General features: G+C 39.7%; 1 protein-coding gene across 10 annotated transcripts in view; it reads right to left on the reverse strand.

Moving 5' to 3' along the window:
- Positions 1-20,495, reverse strand: part of LOC130929818 (oxysterol-binding protein-related protein 1-like) — a 44,678-nt gene that overhangs the window by 2,940 nt on the left and 21,243 nt on the right. For 9 of the 10 annotated variants that reach the window (XM_057857354.1, XM_057857352.1, XM_057857351.1 and 6 more), the window contains 11 exons: positions 19,491-19,659; positions 14,056-14,239; positions 12,803-12,878; positions 8,422-8,556; positions 4,191-4,288; positions 3,944-4,126; positions 3,771-3,878; positions 3,610-3,699; positions 1,298-1,424; positions 1,101-1,217; positions 894-1,017 (listed from right to left, as the gene is read on the reverse strand). In XM_057857354.1, the coding sequence (XP_057713337.1) occupies positions 894-1,017; positions 1,101-1,217; positions 1,298-1,424; positions 3,610-3,699; positions 3,771-3,878; positions 3,944-4,126; positions 4,191-4,288; positions 8,422-8,556; positions 12,803-12,878; positions 14,056-14,239; positions 19,491-19,659 (1,411 nt within the window). The remainder of the gene's footprint in view (positions 1-893; positions 1,018-1,100; positions 1,218-1,297; positions 1,425-3,609; positions 3,700-3,770; positions 3,879-3,943; positions 4,127-4,190; positions 4,289-8,421; positions 8,557-12,802; positions 12,879-14,055; positions 14,240-19,490; positions 19,660-20,495) is intronic. The other variant, XM_057857350.1, reaches the window with a different exon arrangement.

Raw genomic sequence — 20,495 nt, forward strand, 5'->3', positions numbered from 1 at the left:
TACTGAAATATTGCTCATTCGGCGCATAGAATTAAAATCGAAAATTGTCAGGCTTATCCTTTTCTTCATTTATTTTTTTATGACTGTGTTTAAGACTGCTTCGTGCATAAAAGCAGAGTTCAAGCTAGAAGCTTATGCACAGCTACATCGCTCCCCTCCTGCCTGCCGCTTTCGCTTTGCTTATGTCATTGCTGCATTAATTCCGATTCGAGAGATTTGAAAGTTCAGACCGCCAGTCACATTCTGGAAAAATGTGGCCCATATCGGATTTGAAATGGTACAGTTCTCTGCGACTTGTCACGTTCAGACCGTCAAGTTAACACGAAAAAATCTGATTCATGCATTAAGACCTGTAATATGAACTTAGCCTGCTCGGTTCAAATGTGTCAAACGAACATACCCAGTAGTCAATAAAACAGAGTGAATCCTCATCACAGCATATTGTGCTCTTGGTAACAAGGAAGCCGAACTTTTAGCAGCACATCTGCTGCACGCACGTACGCGAGGCGATAAATCGCAGCAGGAAAATTACCGCCTTCATTTTCATTTACCGTGTGATAAATGGAATTATTGCATATTGCGACAGGCTTACTCCACACCCTTCTCACCTTTTTAATCCCTGACCCATTTTCATGCCTGAAAAATACAGTGGTACCTCGACATACGATCTTTTAGACATCCGACGTAAAATTTGACTCGCCATTTGTTTTTACGTCTGACGACATGCCCGAAATACGACAGAATTTCTTGAGAGAAATTAACATGGGTTCCAAGAATGTTAGTGCAGGTGGTGAAAAAAAACAAGTTTAAACGTACCATTAAAATGAAGTGATATGATAGAAAAATATGAGCGTGGTGTGCGTGTCCGTGACTGTACTTTTTGAAGGTCCTACCGATGTCTCCGTTCTCCATGGCGCGGATGTCTGGCCGGAAACGACTGTCCGTTGATGGTAGAAGTCCCTCCATCTTCTCATCCAGCTCGTTCAGCTGCATGGCGAATGTGGAGAAAGCGTAAAACTGCCCAAAAAAAAAAAAAAAAGCGTGTTGAGATGCTTCCGAACGCAGGGACTCCTTGTTTTAATTTTTCCGAGATGGCCGACCTTGGCTGAGTTCTCGGGACGAGGTGTCATTTTCCAGACGAGCTCGCTTCCCGGGATCACCTGCACCGTCTCAGCATCAGGCGGCGGCATCTCCTCGGGCTCTTCGTCTACGCTGTTCTGAGGTCAGATGACGCATAGACAGACGTGTGGCTTCTGATGATTAAACAGAAAGCTAAACAGGGGGGAGAGATAATTACCCGTTTACTAGCCTTTTTCTCCTCTGAATTCTTTCTGTCCGACTTTTTGTGAGCATCGAAGGTTGCTGGGTCCACTGTGTATAAGCACTCTGTCCATTTGCCATAGATGGCACAGAGTTTTCGCTTGCTGCAAAGACATGATTTGTAATATACAATTTGTATACAATTTTTTTTAAGTCCATGGAAACTTGGTTTAACATAAAAACTTTTTAAAACGATTTTGTTTGCAAATGGGGGGATATGTATTAATCCTTATCCTTAATACATATACTACATACATTATACATTGCACATATTTTGTAAACAGAGTTGGCAACATTTTTCACAAACTTTTTTTTAAAATGTGTAATGACCTTTAGTGTGTGTTACAAAAAAGATTATATTCATGGAGTTGTAATAAGTTCCTGAGTAGTTTTTTTTTAAATCTTGGGGGAAAAAATTACGGTAAAATATGTATTTTAAAACTCACATACACTTTTTACCCTACTTAAAATGGCATTATCGATGAAGTGGAAGCTTTAAGAATTCAAAAATCACAAAATTGTTCCAGTAATTTTGTTATTTGGCCCTTTTTCCAAAACCAGAAGTTAAAATGAACACTATTACCATCATTATCAGTACAGTGGAACCTCGAGGTACAAAAGGTCCAGTACACGAAACATTAATTTCACGAAAACTTTTTCGTAGCTTTTTATCATTCATATTCCGAAACATTAAATATAGACAACTTTCCAAGGGACTTCTGCTTTACTTCCGCATTTCTGCTCGCGACTGCCGTTTGACACTTTCTCTAATCAAAACAACAGTGGAGCTGGAGTGGCATCACTCATCAAAATCCCTCAAAAAAGACAATTTGGAAGTACTGCATCCATCTGCCATCATCACAACATGTTCATGAAGGCAGATGTGGAACCAAGCCCGTGCCACCACAAAGACCGGGTGTTTATGTAGCCATGTTGCCGCTGTGTTATGGAAGGTATGTTCTTCCCATCCCTGCATTTTCAGGTGTCCAGTGCTCCAGAAATACTAAAGCTAATCTTGCGCATGAAACGACTTGTCTTTGAAATTGTTATAATGATGATGATTGTAATTATAATGATCTTTAATATTATTTACTACAACTACTGTACTGCTTTGGCTGCAACACATGCTATCTGTTGCTAATCGGTATGTGTAGGATGGCACAATTGTGTTCAATTTGACTATTCTGTGTTTTGCGTCACAGCTGAGACATCATTAGCTTTTCTAAATCGAGTTATATAACGATAAAGAAATGGAAAACAGACTCCTCTACTACAAGTCATACATGGGCTTCTTACTCTAAATGCATAAATGCAAGTGTTAAAAGTTTTTATTCATTTGTTTACAGGTAGAAAATGCTGTTAGGCAAGGGACGACAACTTGATGTGCCTCACAACAACACTTACTGTACGTTGATGGACATATTGAGACTACGTGCATTCTACTTTGATGATGGAAGGCTCGACATATGCTCCCTCCACCTTCTTTAATATTTTTCTATTAATTTTATAAATTGTGATTTATTGACCTGGTTTGCACATGCACCTATCGTTTAAAATAAAACAAATGGAATCATGTTGTCCAAAAATTTGAGATCAATATCTGCAATAAAAAAGGATGAAATACCATTTGTGTTTATATGTACATGTGTGATGAGCTCATAATACCATACCTTGTAGCATTTCCTTGTAACAACAAAATCCGTGTCAGCCCTTCTACATTCGGCAAGTGTAATATTTGTAATTTTGCCTCATTTTGGTCGCTCAAGTGGCTGGCGTATCGATCTACAACTAACTGTTAACACAGGCTGCACGGATTGTTAGAATTTTTTTCCACAAACGATCAACAAAATGATAAGAACAAATGCACAACAGAGAAAGTCTTGGAGCTTCATTTACATCATGCTGAATCCATTTTTGGAGATTCCGTCAGTTCCTCTGGTTTAATTTTGCAGTTTTAACTGGGTCTACACAGTGTTTACTTCAACTGCACTTCATGTTGTTCTGTCTAAATATATATTATAAATATTATAGATCATATATATTACAGACATCTAAATATATCTAAATATAAGCTGTAGCGGAAAAGTTCAAATATGGTGCTGCCCATGTTTCGCTCAGGAAACTTGTCTATACGAAATATAATACGTACTATAAAAACATTTTTCAAAGTCACGCAATAATCATTCCTTCATTCGCTGACAGCCGACCCTCTAAATTCAAATGGTTTGGACGTCTATTGCTGTCAATGGCAGCCAAAGAGGTACCATTTTAACAGGAGTCAGATGCTACCTTTTATCGTGAATGTATCCCTCCACTTTATGGAGCTCCTTCCCAAAGAGGCCACAAGGTTTGAAGGTTATGTTGCAACGCTCCCCTGTCCTGCCACACAATCACACTGTCTGTCACCTGTCCTGCGTTACATGTATGTTACACGTAGTAGCTGCCATTACTTGTGATTGACCACCTCCACGCTGCCGTACTGCTCGATCCAAAGCTGGCCGACGATAATATTGTGGACGCAGCAGGTGGGGTTTGTCCAGGTGTAGGCTTCATTGTACCTTTGGAGGAGGAAAAATGTAAAGAGGAGTACATGACTGAGCTCACGCAGAGCTTTTAAACTTACTTGGGAAGTTCCAGTGTGATGACTCCTTTGGGCTCAGCTTCTATGCTCTTCCCCCAAAACTTGATTTTGGGGTAGATAGAGCCGTGGAAGACAAAATCCTCTTTGAGGCCCTCTGCGTGAAAGGCACTGACGGGAGGGTGATGGCTCACCTGCTCGGCCACCCACCTGAAGCCCAAGTCATCTCTGTAGAAGAACGAGGCAAACTTTTAATGCTACGTTTTTCTGGCTAAGCAGTGAAGCGTCTGACCTGATGAGCTCATAAGTTTCACCCAGTAGAGGATTGAAGGGTTTGCCGGTCCTCTCCCACTGTGACGCTACAGCGGACACCGCGAACGCTGCAACACACTGGTGACAAACGAGTCAGGATGTCAAAGCTTCCACGTTGCACAAAGGAACGACAGGCAAAAGAACCTAACTGACCATTTTCAATAACATGTAGAGCCTTTCCAAAAAATTAGAATATGCACCAGAAAAGTTTATTTCCATGGGGAAAAAAATCTACATTTTTGGAATTAGAATTTCCAAGAAATGGTAAATGCATTCCAAAATTAGAATTTGAATATATTATTGTCCCACAGGGAAACTCATTTTCACAGTCTGTCATGACGAACATTAATGCAAAGCAAATAATAGAGAACATTTAAGACTGACGAGGTGAAAACTGGCCCCTACAGGGACATAATGGGAGGTTATTGAATGCTGACCGAGACCGGGCTGCTAAAATGTTCCTACACTCAATGATTTTATCACACATTGAATATTGCATTACTTGTTGGCAAATGGCAGGTGTAAATACATGCGGTAACATTGAATCACTCTGCAAGAAAGTGTTAAAGGTCTTTGCCATGTTTGTAATGTTTTCAAAAAGTACTATTTTTTTTAGCTTTGAGAATTTAAAAATTTTGAAAACGGCTTGTCTAATGTACAAGGTCTCGCCCCACCACCCATGTCGGACTTTTTTTTTTTTTTTTAAAGGGCTCACAGTGGTCTCAGGACCATGGCCTCCTCTAGAGGGGAATGTGAGGTCCCAATTAGAAAAACAGCCTTCAGTCTCAATTCTCTCGCTGTAAAGGCCAGTAAAATCTGGAACAGTTTACCACTCGCCATCAGGGAGTGTCCCACGATACGAACCTTTAAAACTCTGCACAAGCAGTGGTTGAAAGTAAACCAGTCCTGCAATCACTGACTTTTAAGTTCTTAGTAATCTATTGTACTGTACCGTTTTATTGTAATCTTTTGTTTTTTTGTATCTTTGTGTTACCTGCCTAGGGACTGCGGATGTAAATTAGCATTTTTTCCCCTACAATCTGGCATGTTTACATATTTTAAGATGTTTATCAATGTGCACTGTCCCTATTAAATAAATAAAAAATAAAAATGGCAGATGGGACAACGATTTTACAAAAGCGAGCCTGTCTCCATCTCAGGCTCTGGTACAGTGTATTACAAAAGTACACCCATCGCATTTCTGCAGATATTTAAGTATATCTTTTCATGGGACAACACTGACAAAATGACACTTTGACACAATGAAAAGTAGTCTGTGTGCAGCTTATATAGTAGAGTTAATTGAATGTTCAAATTGAGAACTGCTTGTCATTTTCCCTCCAAAATGTCCTGTGACTCATTACAGGAGAGCTGTCAGCATTGCTGCAGAGAATGAAGAGGTGGGGGGTCAGCCTGTTAGTGCTCAGACCATACGCCGCACTCTACATCAAATTGGTCTGCATGGCTGTCACCCCAGGAGGAAGCCTCTTCTGAAGACGGTACACAAGAAAGCCCGCCTCTCTCATTAGACCATAGGACATGGTTCCAGTAATCCATGTGCTTTGTTGACATGTATTTAGCAAACTGTTTGCGGGCTTTCTTGTGTACAGTCTTCAGAAGAGGCTTCCTCCTGGGGTGACAGCCATGCACACCAATTTGATGTAGAGTACGGCGTAAGGTCTGAGCACTAACAGGCCAACCCCCCACCTATTCAATCTCTGCAGCAATGCTGACAGCACTCCTGTAACGAGTCACGTCATTTTGGAGGGAAAATGACAAGCAGTAGTACTCAATTTGGACATGTAGTGACATACGTAGTTCCCATGCATTGTACTCACTTTTGTTGCCAGGGGTTTAGATATTAATGGCTATATTTTGAGGGCAAAATAAATTAACTCTATTATATAAGCTGCACACAGACTACTTTTCATTGTGTCAAAGTTTCATTTTGTCAGTGTTGTCCCATGAAAAGAGATACCGTATTGGCCCAAATATAAGACAGCCCTGATTATAAGATGACCCCCTCTTTTTAAACTCAAGTTTGAAAAAAGACTTTTTGAACACCTAATTAATTTTTATACAGAAAATAATTACAGTACATCTGAAACAAATGATTATTATAGAGATGTTCCGATCGATCGGCATCCCGTCATTTTCAAAGTATCGGAATCGGCAAAAAAATATCGGACATGCCTTTTTTAAATATATATATATTTTAATTAAATCGTTTTCTAATTGTATTTAATTTTACAGACATAATGTGTTACACTCTTCCAGAGTCCTTAGTTTAAGCTTAAGGTAGGGTTATCAAATTTATCGCGTTAACGGCGAGAATTAATATTTTTTACATTTATCACGTTACATTATTTAACGCAATTAACGCATGCGCTGCATGACCCACTCACGCATTGTTGCGTTCAATCTATAATGGCGCCATGTTACCCATACAGTATATAGAGCTAAAAGGCAGCGAAAAATGAGTAGAGAGAATTTTGGCAGCCTTTGGAGCCTTGTTTTAAATAGCTAAAGCCTTACAATCCCTCTCCCAACGATTAGAATAATCGTGGGAAGCAATGTGGGGAAGAAAGGTAGTAGTTGATCTTTTTCTTAACACCCTATGTTAATTCTCAACGCAGAGAAGATATATCAATTGGTACCACGACGCACAGTCATGGTTGAACTTCCCATCATGCATTTGGGCAGAAATTAAATGGCTACAGTATCATTTACTGAAAGCTCAACAAATACACTAGATGACAATATTTAGTCACAATATACAAAGGCACATTTTTCCTTTAATAATTACAAGTCTTTCTATCTGTGGATCCCTCTCACAGAAAGAATGTTAATAATGTAAATGCCATCTTGAAGATTTATTGTCATAATAAACAAATACAGTACTTATGTACTGTATGTTGAATGTATATATTCATCCGAGTTTTATTAATTTTTTTCTTCATGCATTGCCAAATTGTATATGATCAGGAAAAATTATCGGGAATGATTGGAATTGAATCTGGAGCAAAAAAAAAAAAAAAAAAGCAATCGGATCGGGAAATATTGGGATCGACGGATACTTAAACTAAAACGATCGGGATCAGAGCAGGAGCAAAAAAACATGATCGGAACAACCCTAGATTATAACAATATATTTGAGAGAAAAAGCAAGTTATTTTGCCTCATTCAAATCTTAATATCTGAACATTCAAATATGTAAAGTGCAATCACATTTGTAAATTAATGGCTTCTGGTTTTTGAAATGTAAATTAACCAATATATTGTAATAAAACAACAAAATTGCAATAACTGCATAACCCTCAAAGGGAGGTCTAACCAACTGTAGTCTTGAAACAAATCTGAACAAGGAAAAACATTGCAATAAAATAATGCAAACTGGTTAAACTTGAGAGTAGCTGAGATCTGTCATGACAGAACATTACTCAAGTTCAGCATTTGCTTCAATGATATCTGGGGCCATCTAGCGTCATGAATGGGTATAATGTCTAGACCCCGAATATAATATGACTCCCACTTTTTCAGTCTTATTTCAAATGCAAAAAACACCGTCTTATATTCGGGCCAATACGGTACTTAAATATCTGCAGAAATGCGAGGGGTGTACTCACTTTTGTTATACACTGTATCTGCGACCAGAGGGTAGCAGTGTTGGTTATTGACAGTGCAAGGCTTGCAACTGTGATTGAGCTCTGTGAGGTTGAGTGTGGGGTGGTTAATAATCTTGGATGCAGTGTGTGTTATTTTGATCAGTTTGCTCCTGTTGGTGGTGGTCAGCGTATTATAAAATCACGGGGAACAGTTTAGAAGGATGTGTAGAATGCGAGTTTACAATGGTGACAGGAGATGGGGGGGGTTAACAGAAAGAGCCCGGAGTTTGCAAATGAGATGGAGTCTCTGTTGCGACCTTTTCCCAATGTCTGTAATGCGTTAGTCAAATGTCGGTTTATTGTTTATCATGAGTCCAAGGTAGGGATGTCCCGATCCAATCATGTGATCGGAAATTGGGTCGATCAGTCTAGGCCTGTCGCGATAACAAATTTTAGTAGGCGATATATTGTCTCATAAATTATTGCCGATATGCGATATTATTGTCAATTTCTTTTAACCAATTCAACAACTAATGTAGTGACAATACCTGCCCCACCACGAAAATGTTTTTTGGAAAGGGTCTGTACAATACACTGTTGCAGTACCTTCATTCGTTCGACAGAGTCAGCGGTGGCATTTGCCCGGTGGATGAGGTAGGTGTGCTCCATGTATTCGGTGAGCCTCTGGAGAAAGCTCAGCGGCTCGTTCAATATTACCGGCATGGCGATCTTGGACAGCTCCTTAGTCGACATCAATAAAATGAAGCATATTATACAACACCAACTGATTTAGATGTTTTTCACATTTATATCAGTCATTAATCCAAAACAAAAGCGGAGTTTTGAAAGCTCTTTTCCTTCACAATATAAACTCATTGTCTGCAATTGACAGTGATAAACATCAAATCTATTTAAGTTGGGAAGGCTGACATTGGTCATTCACATCCAACCTTCCCAGTCAAAATAGATTGGATGTCTGTCGGCGACAATGGCAGCTAATGAGTGAAAAGAAGACAAAGAAAATGGTTTAATTGTTTGCATAAAATTTGTTTACTAATAGGGTCTACAAACCCAGGTGAAACTAAACAACCAACTAAATTTATTGTCATCCACCGTTTTCTTAAACCTTCGGAATTTTGCAGTCTTAGTTTTATTTATTTAGTGGTGACTTTGTAGACAACACTCCTTTGCAGCCTGGATGCAAACTACAAATAAGGAAGTCTCAATCTCCATAAGTCTTCCTTGACACTAAAATACATCGCCAGATTTGTTGCTTGCTAAATATAGTCTTTTAACTTGTAAACAATGCTGTTTTTGACAATAAAAGTGGTACTAAATATTTGCATGAGTTGTAAATGTATTGTAATTCTTATCATTTGGTGTTTTGATTGAAGAACTTCAATTAACTCAATGATCATTGCCATCTACATACACATTGCCATCTACATACACTTTCTTTTATGCCTCTCCAAATAGCCAAGCTTGTGTCAGCCCAAAAATTAATCCTGTGAGGGCATTGTGTCAGACTCACTAGTGGAAATTCTGTACACAGTCAGTGCAAAAATACAAAGTATAAACAAATTCCTATCCCCTTATCATATCTCCGAGGAAGAGATATGGAGGAGGAAACGTTTACAGAAAGGAGTACAGGCACTTGAAAAAGCCTGAAGGCTAACAGAACAGCAATGAATGTATGTGTATAATTATGTGAAAATATACAGTGCCTTGCAAAAGTATTCGGCCCCCTTGAACCTTGCAACCTTTCGCCACATTTCAGGCTTCAAACATAAAGATATAAAATTTTAATTTTTTGTCAAGAATCAACAACAAGTGGGACACAATCGTGAAGTGGAACAAAATTTATTGGATAATTTAAACTTTTTTAACAAATAAAAAACTGAAAAGTGGGACGTGCAATATTATTCGGCCCCCTTGCGTTAATACTTTGTAGCGCCACCTTTTGCTCCAATTACAGCTGCAAGTCGCTTGGGGTATGTTTCTATCGGTTTTGCACATCGAGAGACTGACATTCTTGCCCATTCTTCCTTGCAAAACAGCTCGAGCTCAGTGAGGTTGGATGGAGAGTGTTTGTGAACAGCAGTCTTCAGCTCTTTCCACAGATTCTCGATTGGATTCAGGTCTGGACTTTGACTTGGCCATTCTAACACCTGGATACGTTTCTTTTTTAACCATTCCATTGTAGATTTGGCTTTATGTTTTGGATCATTGTCCTGTTGGAAGGTAAATCTCCATCCCAGTCTCAGGTCTTGTGCAGATACCAACAGGTTTTCTTCCAGAATGTTCCTGTATTTGGCTGCATCCATCTTCCCGTCAATTTTAACCATCTTCCCTGTCCCTGCTGAAGAAAAGCAGCCCCAAACCATGATGCTGCCACCACCATGTTTGACAGTGGGGATGGTGTGTTCAGGGTGATGAGCTGTGTTGCTTTTACGCCAAACATATTTTGCATTGTGGCCAAAAAGTTCAATTTTGGTTTCATCTGACCAGAGCACCTTCTTCCACATGTTTGGTGTGTCTCCCAGGTGGCTTGTGGCAAACTTTAAACGAGACTTTTTATGGATATCTTTGAGAAATGGTTTTCTTCTTGCCACTCTTCCATAAAGGCCAGATTTGTGCAGTGTACGACTGATTGTTGTCCTATGGACAGACTCTCCCACCTCAGCTGTAGATCACTGCATTTCATCCAGAGTGATCATGGGCCTCTTGGCTGCATCTCTGATCAGTTTTCTCCTTGTTTGAGAAGAAAGTTTGGAAGGACGGCCTGGTCTTGGTAGATTTGCAGTGGTCTGATGCTCCTTCCATTTTAATATGATGGCTTGCACAGAGATGTTTAAAGCTTGGGAAATCTTTTTGTATCCAAATCCGGTTTTAAACTTCTCCACAACAGTATCTCGGACCTGCCTGGTGTGTTCCTTGGTTTTCATAATGCTCTCGTCACTTTAAACAGAACCCTGAGACTATCACAGAGCAGGTGCATTTATACGGAGACTTGATTACACACAGGTGGATTCTATTTATCATCATCGGTCATTTAGGACAACATTGGATCATTCAGAGATCCTCACTGAACTTCTGGAGAGAGTTTGCTGCACTGAAAGTAAAGGGACCGAATAATATTGCACGCCCCACTTTTCAGTTTTTTATTTGTTAAAAAAGTTTAAATTATCCAATAAATGTTGTTCCACTTCACGATTGTGTCCCACTTGTTGTTGATTCTTGACAAAAAAATTAAATTTCATATCTTTATGTTTGAAGCCTGAAATGTGGCGAAAGGTTGCAAGGTTCAAGGGGGCCGAATACTTTTGCAAGGCACTGTATTCCTTCAAAACACTCAAGTTGTCACTAGTGACAAAACAAGAATTCTCCTTTTCTTAACGATTGACAGTAGTGTTCAAAATTATTCAGCCCCCACATTAGATAAATGTTAAACTTGCGAAAACACTTATTTTTCATTTTGTTTAAAATCACATTAAATAATGACATGTAAAATCGACAAATACAACTGACATAACAAAAAATATTTTTGGGAATAATCCAATTTATGGCCTTTCTGTGATTACTTCATTGACAAAATTATTCAACCCCTTAGGTACTGTATGTATAACTTTAGTACAGTACTTCATCCAACATCCTTTGCAACAATAACATTCTTTAGTTTCTTGCAGTGATCCACAGGCATCTTTGCCCATGGCCTCTAGTTCATTAATATTTTTGGGCTTGTGTGCTGTAACTGCCTTCTTCAAGTACCGTCAGAGATTTTCAATGGGTTTTAAGTCTGGTGATTGCGATGAATCTCCAGAATCTTCCAGCACTTCTCTTGTAACCAAGATGTGGTAGATGTTGAGGTATGCTTAGAATTATTGTCCTGTTGGCAGGTCCAACTTCACCCAAGCCTCAGCTTTGTCAATAACTGCATGACATTTGCATCCGAAATCTCCTGGCATTGCACTGAATTCATAATATTTTTCACACGTTGAAGATTCCTTGTACCTGAAGAAGCAAACCAACCCCAGAGCATGACTGACCCCCCACCGTGCTTCACAATAGATAAGGTGTTGTCATCATTCTTTTTCCTCCACTGATACCGTCGATCCATTGGCCTGAAAAGCTCCAGTTTGGTCTCATCACTCCAGAGAACAGTATCCCAAAACCTTTGTGGTTTGTCCACATGGTTTTTGGCATACTTCCTGGGCTTTGGATTCAGCAGGGGGGTGCGCCTGGGCGTTTTTGCATGGAAGCCATCATTTCACAGTGTGCGTCTTATTGTCCAGGATGAAACCTGAATACCTTCCTCTGATATGTCCTGTCATAGTTCCTCTGCTGTCACCCAGGGATTTTTCTTTACTTTCGCTTCAGGTATCGCACAGCAGTTGCAGACAGTCACCTCTTTCTACCACGCCAAGGTGGAGTTTCCACTTTGCCTTTAGCTTTAAACTTGCGGACTAATCTCCCAATTGTGTCTCTTGAAATTTTTAGTCCTTTTGTTGTCTTTTTATATCCATATCCTTGCTTATGAAGTGAAACGACCTCCTCCCTGAACTTTTTTGACTGATCCTTGGACTTCACCATGTTGTAAAGATGTCATTAACTGCCAAGAAGAGCCATGTGTCACAGTCCTTTCAAATCTACTCAATTGCTGCTCATTAGGGTTCCGTTCACATCTACAGATGTTTTCATCAGCTGTTTGACATCACCTGATGGAAACCTTTGTTCTTAAGAGTGGTGGACTTGGGGGGTTGAATAATTTTGTCAATTAGGTAATCACAGAAAGGCTATTAATTGGGAATATTCCTCAAAATACTTTTTTAATTTCAGTTGTATTTGTTTATTTGACATGTCATTATTTGATGTGATTATATAAATGAAAAATGAATGTCACTTGCAAAAACACTTATCCACTGTGGCGGTTGAATAATTTTGAACACAACTGTACTTGCTTTGGGAATGCATTTTTGCCTGTCCTCACCATGCCGATGCATTTTTTCAAGATGCTCCAGATGCTGACATCATTTCTGGAGAACATAGGAGCTGGTAAAGATGTTCTATGGAACAGTAGTTGGGAAAAAGAGAAACAATGTCAGTAGTACATAACAAAATCTTCCTACATGCGACTCCAGCCTTGTTCGGAATGTATTAAATTGGCACAGTGTGTGACCCATTTACATATGCTATCCTCTACATAATACATCTGAATACCCTGGTGATCTGGGAGAAAGCAACTCATTAGGAAATGTTGCCTTTGGATGCAATTGTAGACCATTTTAAAAGCTCCATGCAAGATAATCCAGCTGGGCAATGTCACCTGACACCTGAAAGCTAATGAGCAGCTCCAACCCAGCCACAGGCATCATCAAACGTTTGTACAGTTGTGTTACATCTTAAAATGCTTCTATGTGGAGCGTATAAATGCAGTTTATCATTTGATCTTCCTGCATATTTGCAAATGGATGCAGTCGTGCGTTTCTGTCTGTCACAAGTCCAAGGCTGTTATTTGAGCAGCAGGCAGATGGTGTCTACCCAAATACACACCATTATTTCTGTTAAATAAACAAGATAGGAAGAGGCTGGATGGTGGGGAGCTTGGGCTCCATCTGTGCTTGTCGGAACAGAGCAGCAATGCAAGATGGACCCACTTTCGATCCACTTTGTTTTCCCCACGCCGCTGCCAAAAATAGAGGACATTTGTTTTCATTAAGGTGGCCTCTTTTTTCTATTGTTTGTGGAAATATGGAATTTGCTCCCTGGCCACATTTGTTAAGAGTTTTTTCGTGCAACTTCGAATGAACACTCCGAGGCAACTTATTCTGAGAACCTGCTAAATTATTCAAAGATCACTTGTTGGATCAAGCAAGAGAAGCCAAGTTGGAATGAGCCTCTACGGAAATGAAAGCTTGTCCCTTCTTTCAGCAACAAAGCCCCCATACTCGTGCATGATTGGGCCAGGAGTCGGATCGAGCAGGAAAAACAAAATAGGTTATTCTCTGTGGATTGGATGCGCACACAAACACACCTGCCAAGAAAAACAAACTGGAATGGAAAGATGGTGTCCTTTTACAATACACCTTTTTATCTGGATAATTTAGGGGCATTATTACTTCATGAAGCTTGTCAGCTTTGCAATGTTGGAAAGAAAAAAAAACTCGTTAGCTACCACTGATGCGATAAGACGTTCAATCCATTTTGATTAAATCCATTGAAATCATAACTGGAGCGTCTCACCTGTGTTTCTTGGCGGCATTGTTCTGGTTGCCATGACTACCCTCCCCTGACATTCCGGCGGCCCCCCCGAGCGCGCTGGGATGGCGGCGGCTGCTGGGAAGGGGGGCGTCTTTCCCCTCGTCCTCTTCACAGGAGTAGCTGGCCACAGACAGAAAGCCGCTCACGGACAGCTCCGACTCGGACTCTGCGGGGCGGATAATGACAGCCTCGTCAGTTTGCCGTCCGCAAATAAGCAACTACATTTGCGCGCCGACTCCCCTGTCCACCCCGCCTCCTCCCCAAACCCCACCTGAGCGTTGTATTCCAATGAGAGGCCACGTGAGGCTTCTCTTCCCACAACACCGTGTGCTCGGCTCTCTCCTCCTAGTGCCATGTGTGGCAGTGATATTTGGAGCATTGTGCATGCAAGCTCATCTATTACAACTTTGTAATGAAGTCTCGATACCCCAGCATAATGGGACATCATTACATTTTTAGCAGCTTCACTCGGGCACAAAAATACATGATTGTCTTTTTGTGTAGCATTACACTCAGCAGAAATGCCAAAGAAGTGCTGAGCTTAGTGTCTCACGGGGCCACAGTGTGTGTGTGTGTGTGTGTGTGGTCAGTGCTCTGAGCGCGCCATGAATAATGCAGTCATCCCTGAGGGAGGCTGCTCCTAGAGCACAAACACCTCGTAGAGGGAAGTAGACTCTGGTAAGTCTGGACAGGCATTCCAAGCAAATACTTGGCAACCTTTTCACCATAATGAAATTAATCTTACATCCAAACTGCGGTTATGACAATAGCACTGAATATGGTCCACGCAAGAAGCTTAATTTCAGCCAACATTGTGTTGCACACCTCAGTTTTAACACTAGATGGAGCTAGTCACTTAGTGTCTCTCCATGAACCTGACATGTTGAAATCAATGTAGGAATTTGTAGAGAATTTCAGTATTTTGTTCACATAAATACACCCACGGGCCACTTTATTAGGTACACCTGTCCAACTGCTCGTTAACACTTAATTTCTAATCAGCCAATCACATGGCAGCAACTCAGTGCATTTAGGCATGTAGACATGGTTTAAGACCATCTCCTGCAGTTCAAACCGAGCATCAGTATGGGGAAGAAAGGTGAGTGACTTTGAACGTGGCTTGGTTGTTGGTGCCAGAAGGGCTGGTCTGAGTATTTCAGAAACTGCTAATCTACTGGGATTTTCAAGCACAACCATCTCTAGGGTTTACAGAGAATGGTCCGAAAAAGAAAAAATATCCAGTCAGCGGCAGTTCTGTGCGCGGAAATGCTTTGTTGAGGCCAGAGGTCAGAGGACAATGGCCAGACTGGTTAGAGCTGATAGAAAGGCAACAGTGATTCAAATAGCCACCCGTTACAACCAAGGTAGGCAGAAGAGCATATCTGAACGCACAGTATGTCGAAATTTGAGGCAGATGGGCTACAGCAGCAGAAGACCACGCCGGGTGCCACTCCTTTCAGCTAAGAACAGGAAATTGAGGCTACAATTTGCACAAGATCATTGAAATTGGACAATAGAAGATTGGAAAAACGTTGCCTGGTCTGATGAGTCTCGATTTCTGCTGTGACATTCGGATGGTAGGGTCAGAATTTGGCGTCAACAACGTGAAAGCATGGATCCATCCTGCCTTGTATCAACGGTTCAGGCTGGTGGTGGTGGTGTAATGGTGTGAGGAATATTTTCTTGGCACTCTTTGGGCCCCTTGGTACCAACTGAGCATCGTTGGAACGCCACAGCCTACCTGAGTATTGTTGCTGACCATGTTCATCCCTTTATGACCACAATGTACCCAACTTCTGATGGCTACTTTCAGCAGGATAATGCGGCATGTCATAAAGCTGGAATCATCTCAGACTGGTTTCTTGAACATGACAATGAGTTCACTGTACTCAAATGGCCTCCACAGTCACCAGATCTCAATGCAATAGAGCATCTTTGGGATGTGGTGGAACGGGAGATTCGCATCATAGATGTGCAGCCGACAAATCTGCACCAACTGTGTGATGCCATCATGTCAATATGGACCAAACTCTGAGGAATGCTTCCAGCACCTTGTTGAATCTATGCCAAGAAGAATTGAGGCAGTTCTGAAGGCAAAAGGGGGTCCAACCCGTTACTAGCATGGTGTACCTAATAAAGTGGCCGGTGAGTGTATATTTTTTGTTCCGAAAAGTTAGTTTCAGTAGTAGGAGTGGGAAAATCTTGGTACCTCACAATACGACACGATTTGCGATACAAAGCTCAAGATAACGACGACCTGACGATATAGCAATACGATTATCGATACATTGGTCAGGAAATCATTCTAGGATATTCTACAAACAACTAATAAACTGAAAAGCAAGCTTCTGCTGTGAATTGGAATGAACTAGTAGATGTCCAATCCATTTGAAATGGGACATTCAAATGTCATTCGCTGCCATCCCTCCCTCTTCAAACGGATTGAACGTCTATGGCCGTCAGTTGCAGCCAATGCCAGGCAATGAGGTAATTTTGGGCCATTGATCATTTACCTTTTGATTTTCAGTTACTTCCTGTTGATTTTGGAATATTTTATGGGTCACTTCCCTTTTATTTTGAGTTACAGAACAGGAAGTGACATGGGAATCACCCAAATTAATAGGCAGTGACTTAAAACTCAATAGGAAATGACCTGTAAATGCCCCAAAATGAACTGCAAGTGACCTGTAAATGCCCCGAAGATCGGACAGAATGACTGTGAATTCATTTTAGGGGATTTAAAGGTCATTTCCTGTTGAGTTTGAGTCACTGCCTATTCATTTGGGTGATTCCCAGGTCACTTCCTGTTCTGAAACTCAAAAATAACAGGAAGTGACCCATAAAATACCCCAAAATCAACAGGAAGTTACTGAAAATCAACAGGTAAATTACCTTAAATGGCCCAAAATTACCTCATTGCCTGGCATTGGCTGCCACTGACGTCCATAGACGTTCAATCCGTTTGAAGTGGGAGGGATGGCACCCTCCCAGTTCAAATGGATTGGACGTCTACTAGTGATAAACTCATTCGACTTCACAGCAGAAGCTTGTTTTTCTGTTTATTAGTTGTTTGTAGAATATCCTAGAATGATTTCCTGACCAATGTATCAATAATCGTTGTATCGCCGTATCGTCACATCGTTATCATGAGCTTTGTATCGCAAATCGTATCGTATCGTGAGGTACCAAGAGGTTCCCACTCCTAGTTCCCAGTCTAAATGGACTGGGCGTCGAGAACTGTAGATGTACTATCATGGTGGTAGATTTTGGTTGCAACTTGTTATTTTCTTTTTTATACATTGACACCTTTTTAAAACGATATCTCGATTCTTGGCAGGAGCATATTGATAACCTTTTGGGATACAAAGTATAACGATAGATCACCATTTAGATATTTTGTCACACCCTTATTCAGTAGTACTGTAAATACTCTATGTTTTGCAATATATTTATAGCTATGGATTATTTTGCTGCTTGTCGCCCTTAACTCATTGAGTGACATTGATTATAGTCATAGATATCAAAGTCATTTTCAAGTGGGGAGGTAATTTTATTGAATGTTGCAAGCAAAACACTGCAATTAAGTTTTCCGGTGCGAGCAGCAACAAACTGGCTCGTGTGTCATTTGTGCCAAATTTGGAAGGTAGATAAAATGAAGGATTCACTTGAACGATGTCAGAGGATATAATTGCATATATTTCTGCCCGTAGATGATATTTAAATCTCAAGAAATTATACAAAAGATTATCTGTTAAGTGTAAAAACGACCAAAATTACTAATTGCTTTAAACCACGTTTTGCCGTTCACTCAAAATAGACCAGACTACAACTTGAAGCAGACTTTTTCTTATCATTCCAAGTAGCATTTTAGAGTTTAAGAGCATTTAAGAGTATGAAATGTCCATTATCACCAAGCCTAAAATAATTTGAATCAATTTCACAAGGGTAGAAAGTAGGGCTTAACAATACAGGAAAAAAAAAAAAAAAAAAAAACTTACATTACGACTTTTGGGGGGTTTGCGATATAAATTGCAATATTAAAACTAGAATACTTTTCGCCAGATGACTTGAATAGCTGTTTGGGAAGACTGGTTGGTTGACTCACCATGTTTTTGTATTAGTGTATTGCATTCAGTATTTTATTAGATTGTTTTTCCTGAGATTTCCCCCTTGTTTTTCTCATTTATCCTTGTATTTTTAATTTTATTTTTTGTATTTTTTTATTGTTTCGTTATAGATTTAAAGTGCTTCAATTTAATTGTACAGTGACCCCTCACTACTTCGCGCCTCAAACTTTTCACCCTCAGTACATCGCGGATTTTTTTTTTTCAGTTAAAAAATAAATAAATACAGATGAGCTCTCCCGATCCGATCACGCAGTCTCACTCTCCCTCCTGCTGCTTTTCTTGGTCAGGCAATGCACAGGAGTTTCTCATTCGAGTTAACAATGATTGACAGACGTTAAAGTTTGATCTTGCCAGAGATGTTTGGAAGACGAAACTTCAAAGCGCCGCATCCGTCAATCATCGTTTAACATATTGAACAGTTTCTTTGGCAATTCATTGTGTGTAAGTGAGCAATTTAAGCAGATTTGAGTGGACTCAATCAATGAAGCATTTAATAAAGACAAGCATTTTTCTACTTTATTCTTGTTTTAAAATAATTCAGTGGGACAGTAACATGTTTAAAACTTATCATAATTACATATGAAGTGCTTAAAAACCATTTATTAATATTTTATATATATTTTTTTTATTTTTTCAATGAAACATTTCTTATATGTATATCTTTCCAAAGCAAAATCTGAATATATTGAACACAAATACACACAAAAAAATTAGGTTGGGGGGCGAAAAACGAGGAATCACTGTATTTATTTATATATTATTCATTTATTTGAGAACTGAAAGTGCAAAAAAATTGAAAAATCGCGATATATGATTGTATTCATATAATACTGTTTAATCCAGGCTTGGGGGTTTATCTGTGAATGATGAAGATTGCTGTATATCTGCTGTATATGCTGGATATATGTCTCTACACACTTGCTGCTTTTATGAAGCAAACCACAAGTCTACGTGTTCAAAAAATAAAATGAATCGCACATCCTGCGATAGGACTATTACGCATGCGTTCATCGCACTGGCGATATTCAAACGATATATTGTGCAGGCTTAGTAGAAAGTTAAAGTCAAGCAAAATCACTAACATTCAAAAGATTTTGTTGTACATAGCACGCACATCCAGTACATTAGCTACTTTATTCAAATGTTAACTCTTTCACTGCGATTGACTTAGACATCCAATCATGTGCCTCTTTTCATCCTTCTGTTGTGAATTTAGTTTAGTCTCGCAGACCATCCTAGTTCAATCTATTACCGTAAATGTTAAGTTGAGTTCCATTTGGCTCTCCTGACCTGACACAGCGTCATAGAAATCATCTTCGGCAAGGGTGCTGAGGGTTGGCGACTTCCTGTTCTTGCTCAGGGACTGCTTCAGCTCGTGGTGCTCAGTGGCGATCGTTTGTAGCGCCTCCGTCAGAGCTTTGTTCTTCTCTTCCTCCTGCTCCAACTTCAAAGTCCACACCTGCCAAAACAGACATTTTATTCAATCTGTAATGATGCTGTTTGGTTTTGATACAGTGCTGATATACTCAAGTCATAGATTTCACGATCAGTTGACGGGAAACGGGGTGCGTGGTCCATTTTCAAAAACTTAAAATTCAAATACTTTTAAAACCAAAGCCACTAGTGACCTAAAACCAAAAGAGGCACCTCCCTCAGACATATATGAGTCTCCATGAGCAGTGGCATCAAAAAATTCAGTCGTTCCCTAATAGCTTTTGCCCGAAATACCAATTTATTTATTTATTTATTTTAATTTAGTGCAATTTTGACATGGTTTCAACAGCTAAAAAATAACTCAATTTTCAGATCAGACTTAATACTTGAGGACAGCATGCAGAATAATATTTATTTTACTCAACAAAAGCAAATTTTAATTTAGTATTTTTCTATAAAATCACAACTTATTTAGGTCCAATTCTGATGTTGCAATTGCCTCAGCACGTCTTGCCGGCTATCTGGCTCTTGTCGTTTTTAGAGTGAAATGTTACATAAAACTCGTAAAAAACGTTTGTTTTTTTTGTATGGACGCAGAAATGTTTTTTTTTTTTGTTGCCAAAAAATCGGTCAGTTGGCCGAAAATTACCTCATTATTTGAATGTAAAGTTACGCTATTGTGTTTGGATACAAAATCCAAGATGGCGGCCACCACAAAACAAAGCTTTTTAAGTTGAAAATTCTTGTAAATAAATACGTAAATAACGGAATTTCAATAGATATGAACTAGGGCTGTCAAAATTATCGCGTTAACGGGCGGTAATTAATTTTTAAAATTAATGTTAAAATATTTGACGCAAT

Source organism: Corythoichthys intestinalis, chromosome 14 (assembly GCF_030265065.1).
Source record: "Corythoichthys intestinalis isolate RoL2023-P3 chromosome 14, ASM3026506v1, whole genome shotgun sequence".
NCBI classification, from domain to species: Eukaryota; Metazoa; Chordata; class Actinopteri; order Syngnathiformes; family Syngnathidae; genus Corythoichthys; species Corythoichthys intestinalis.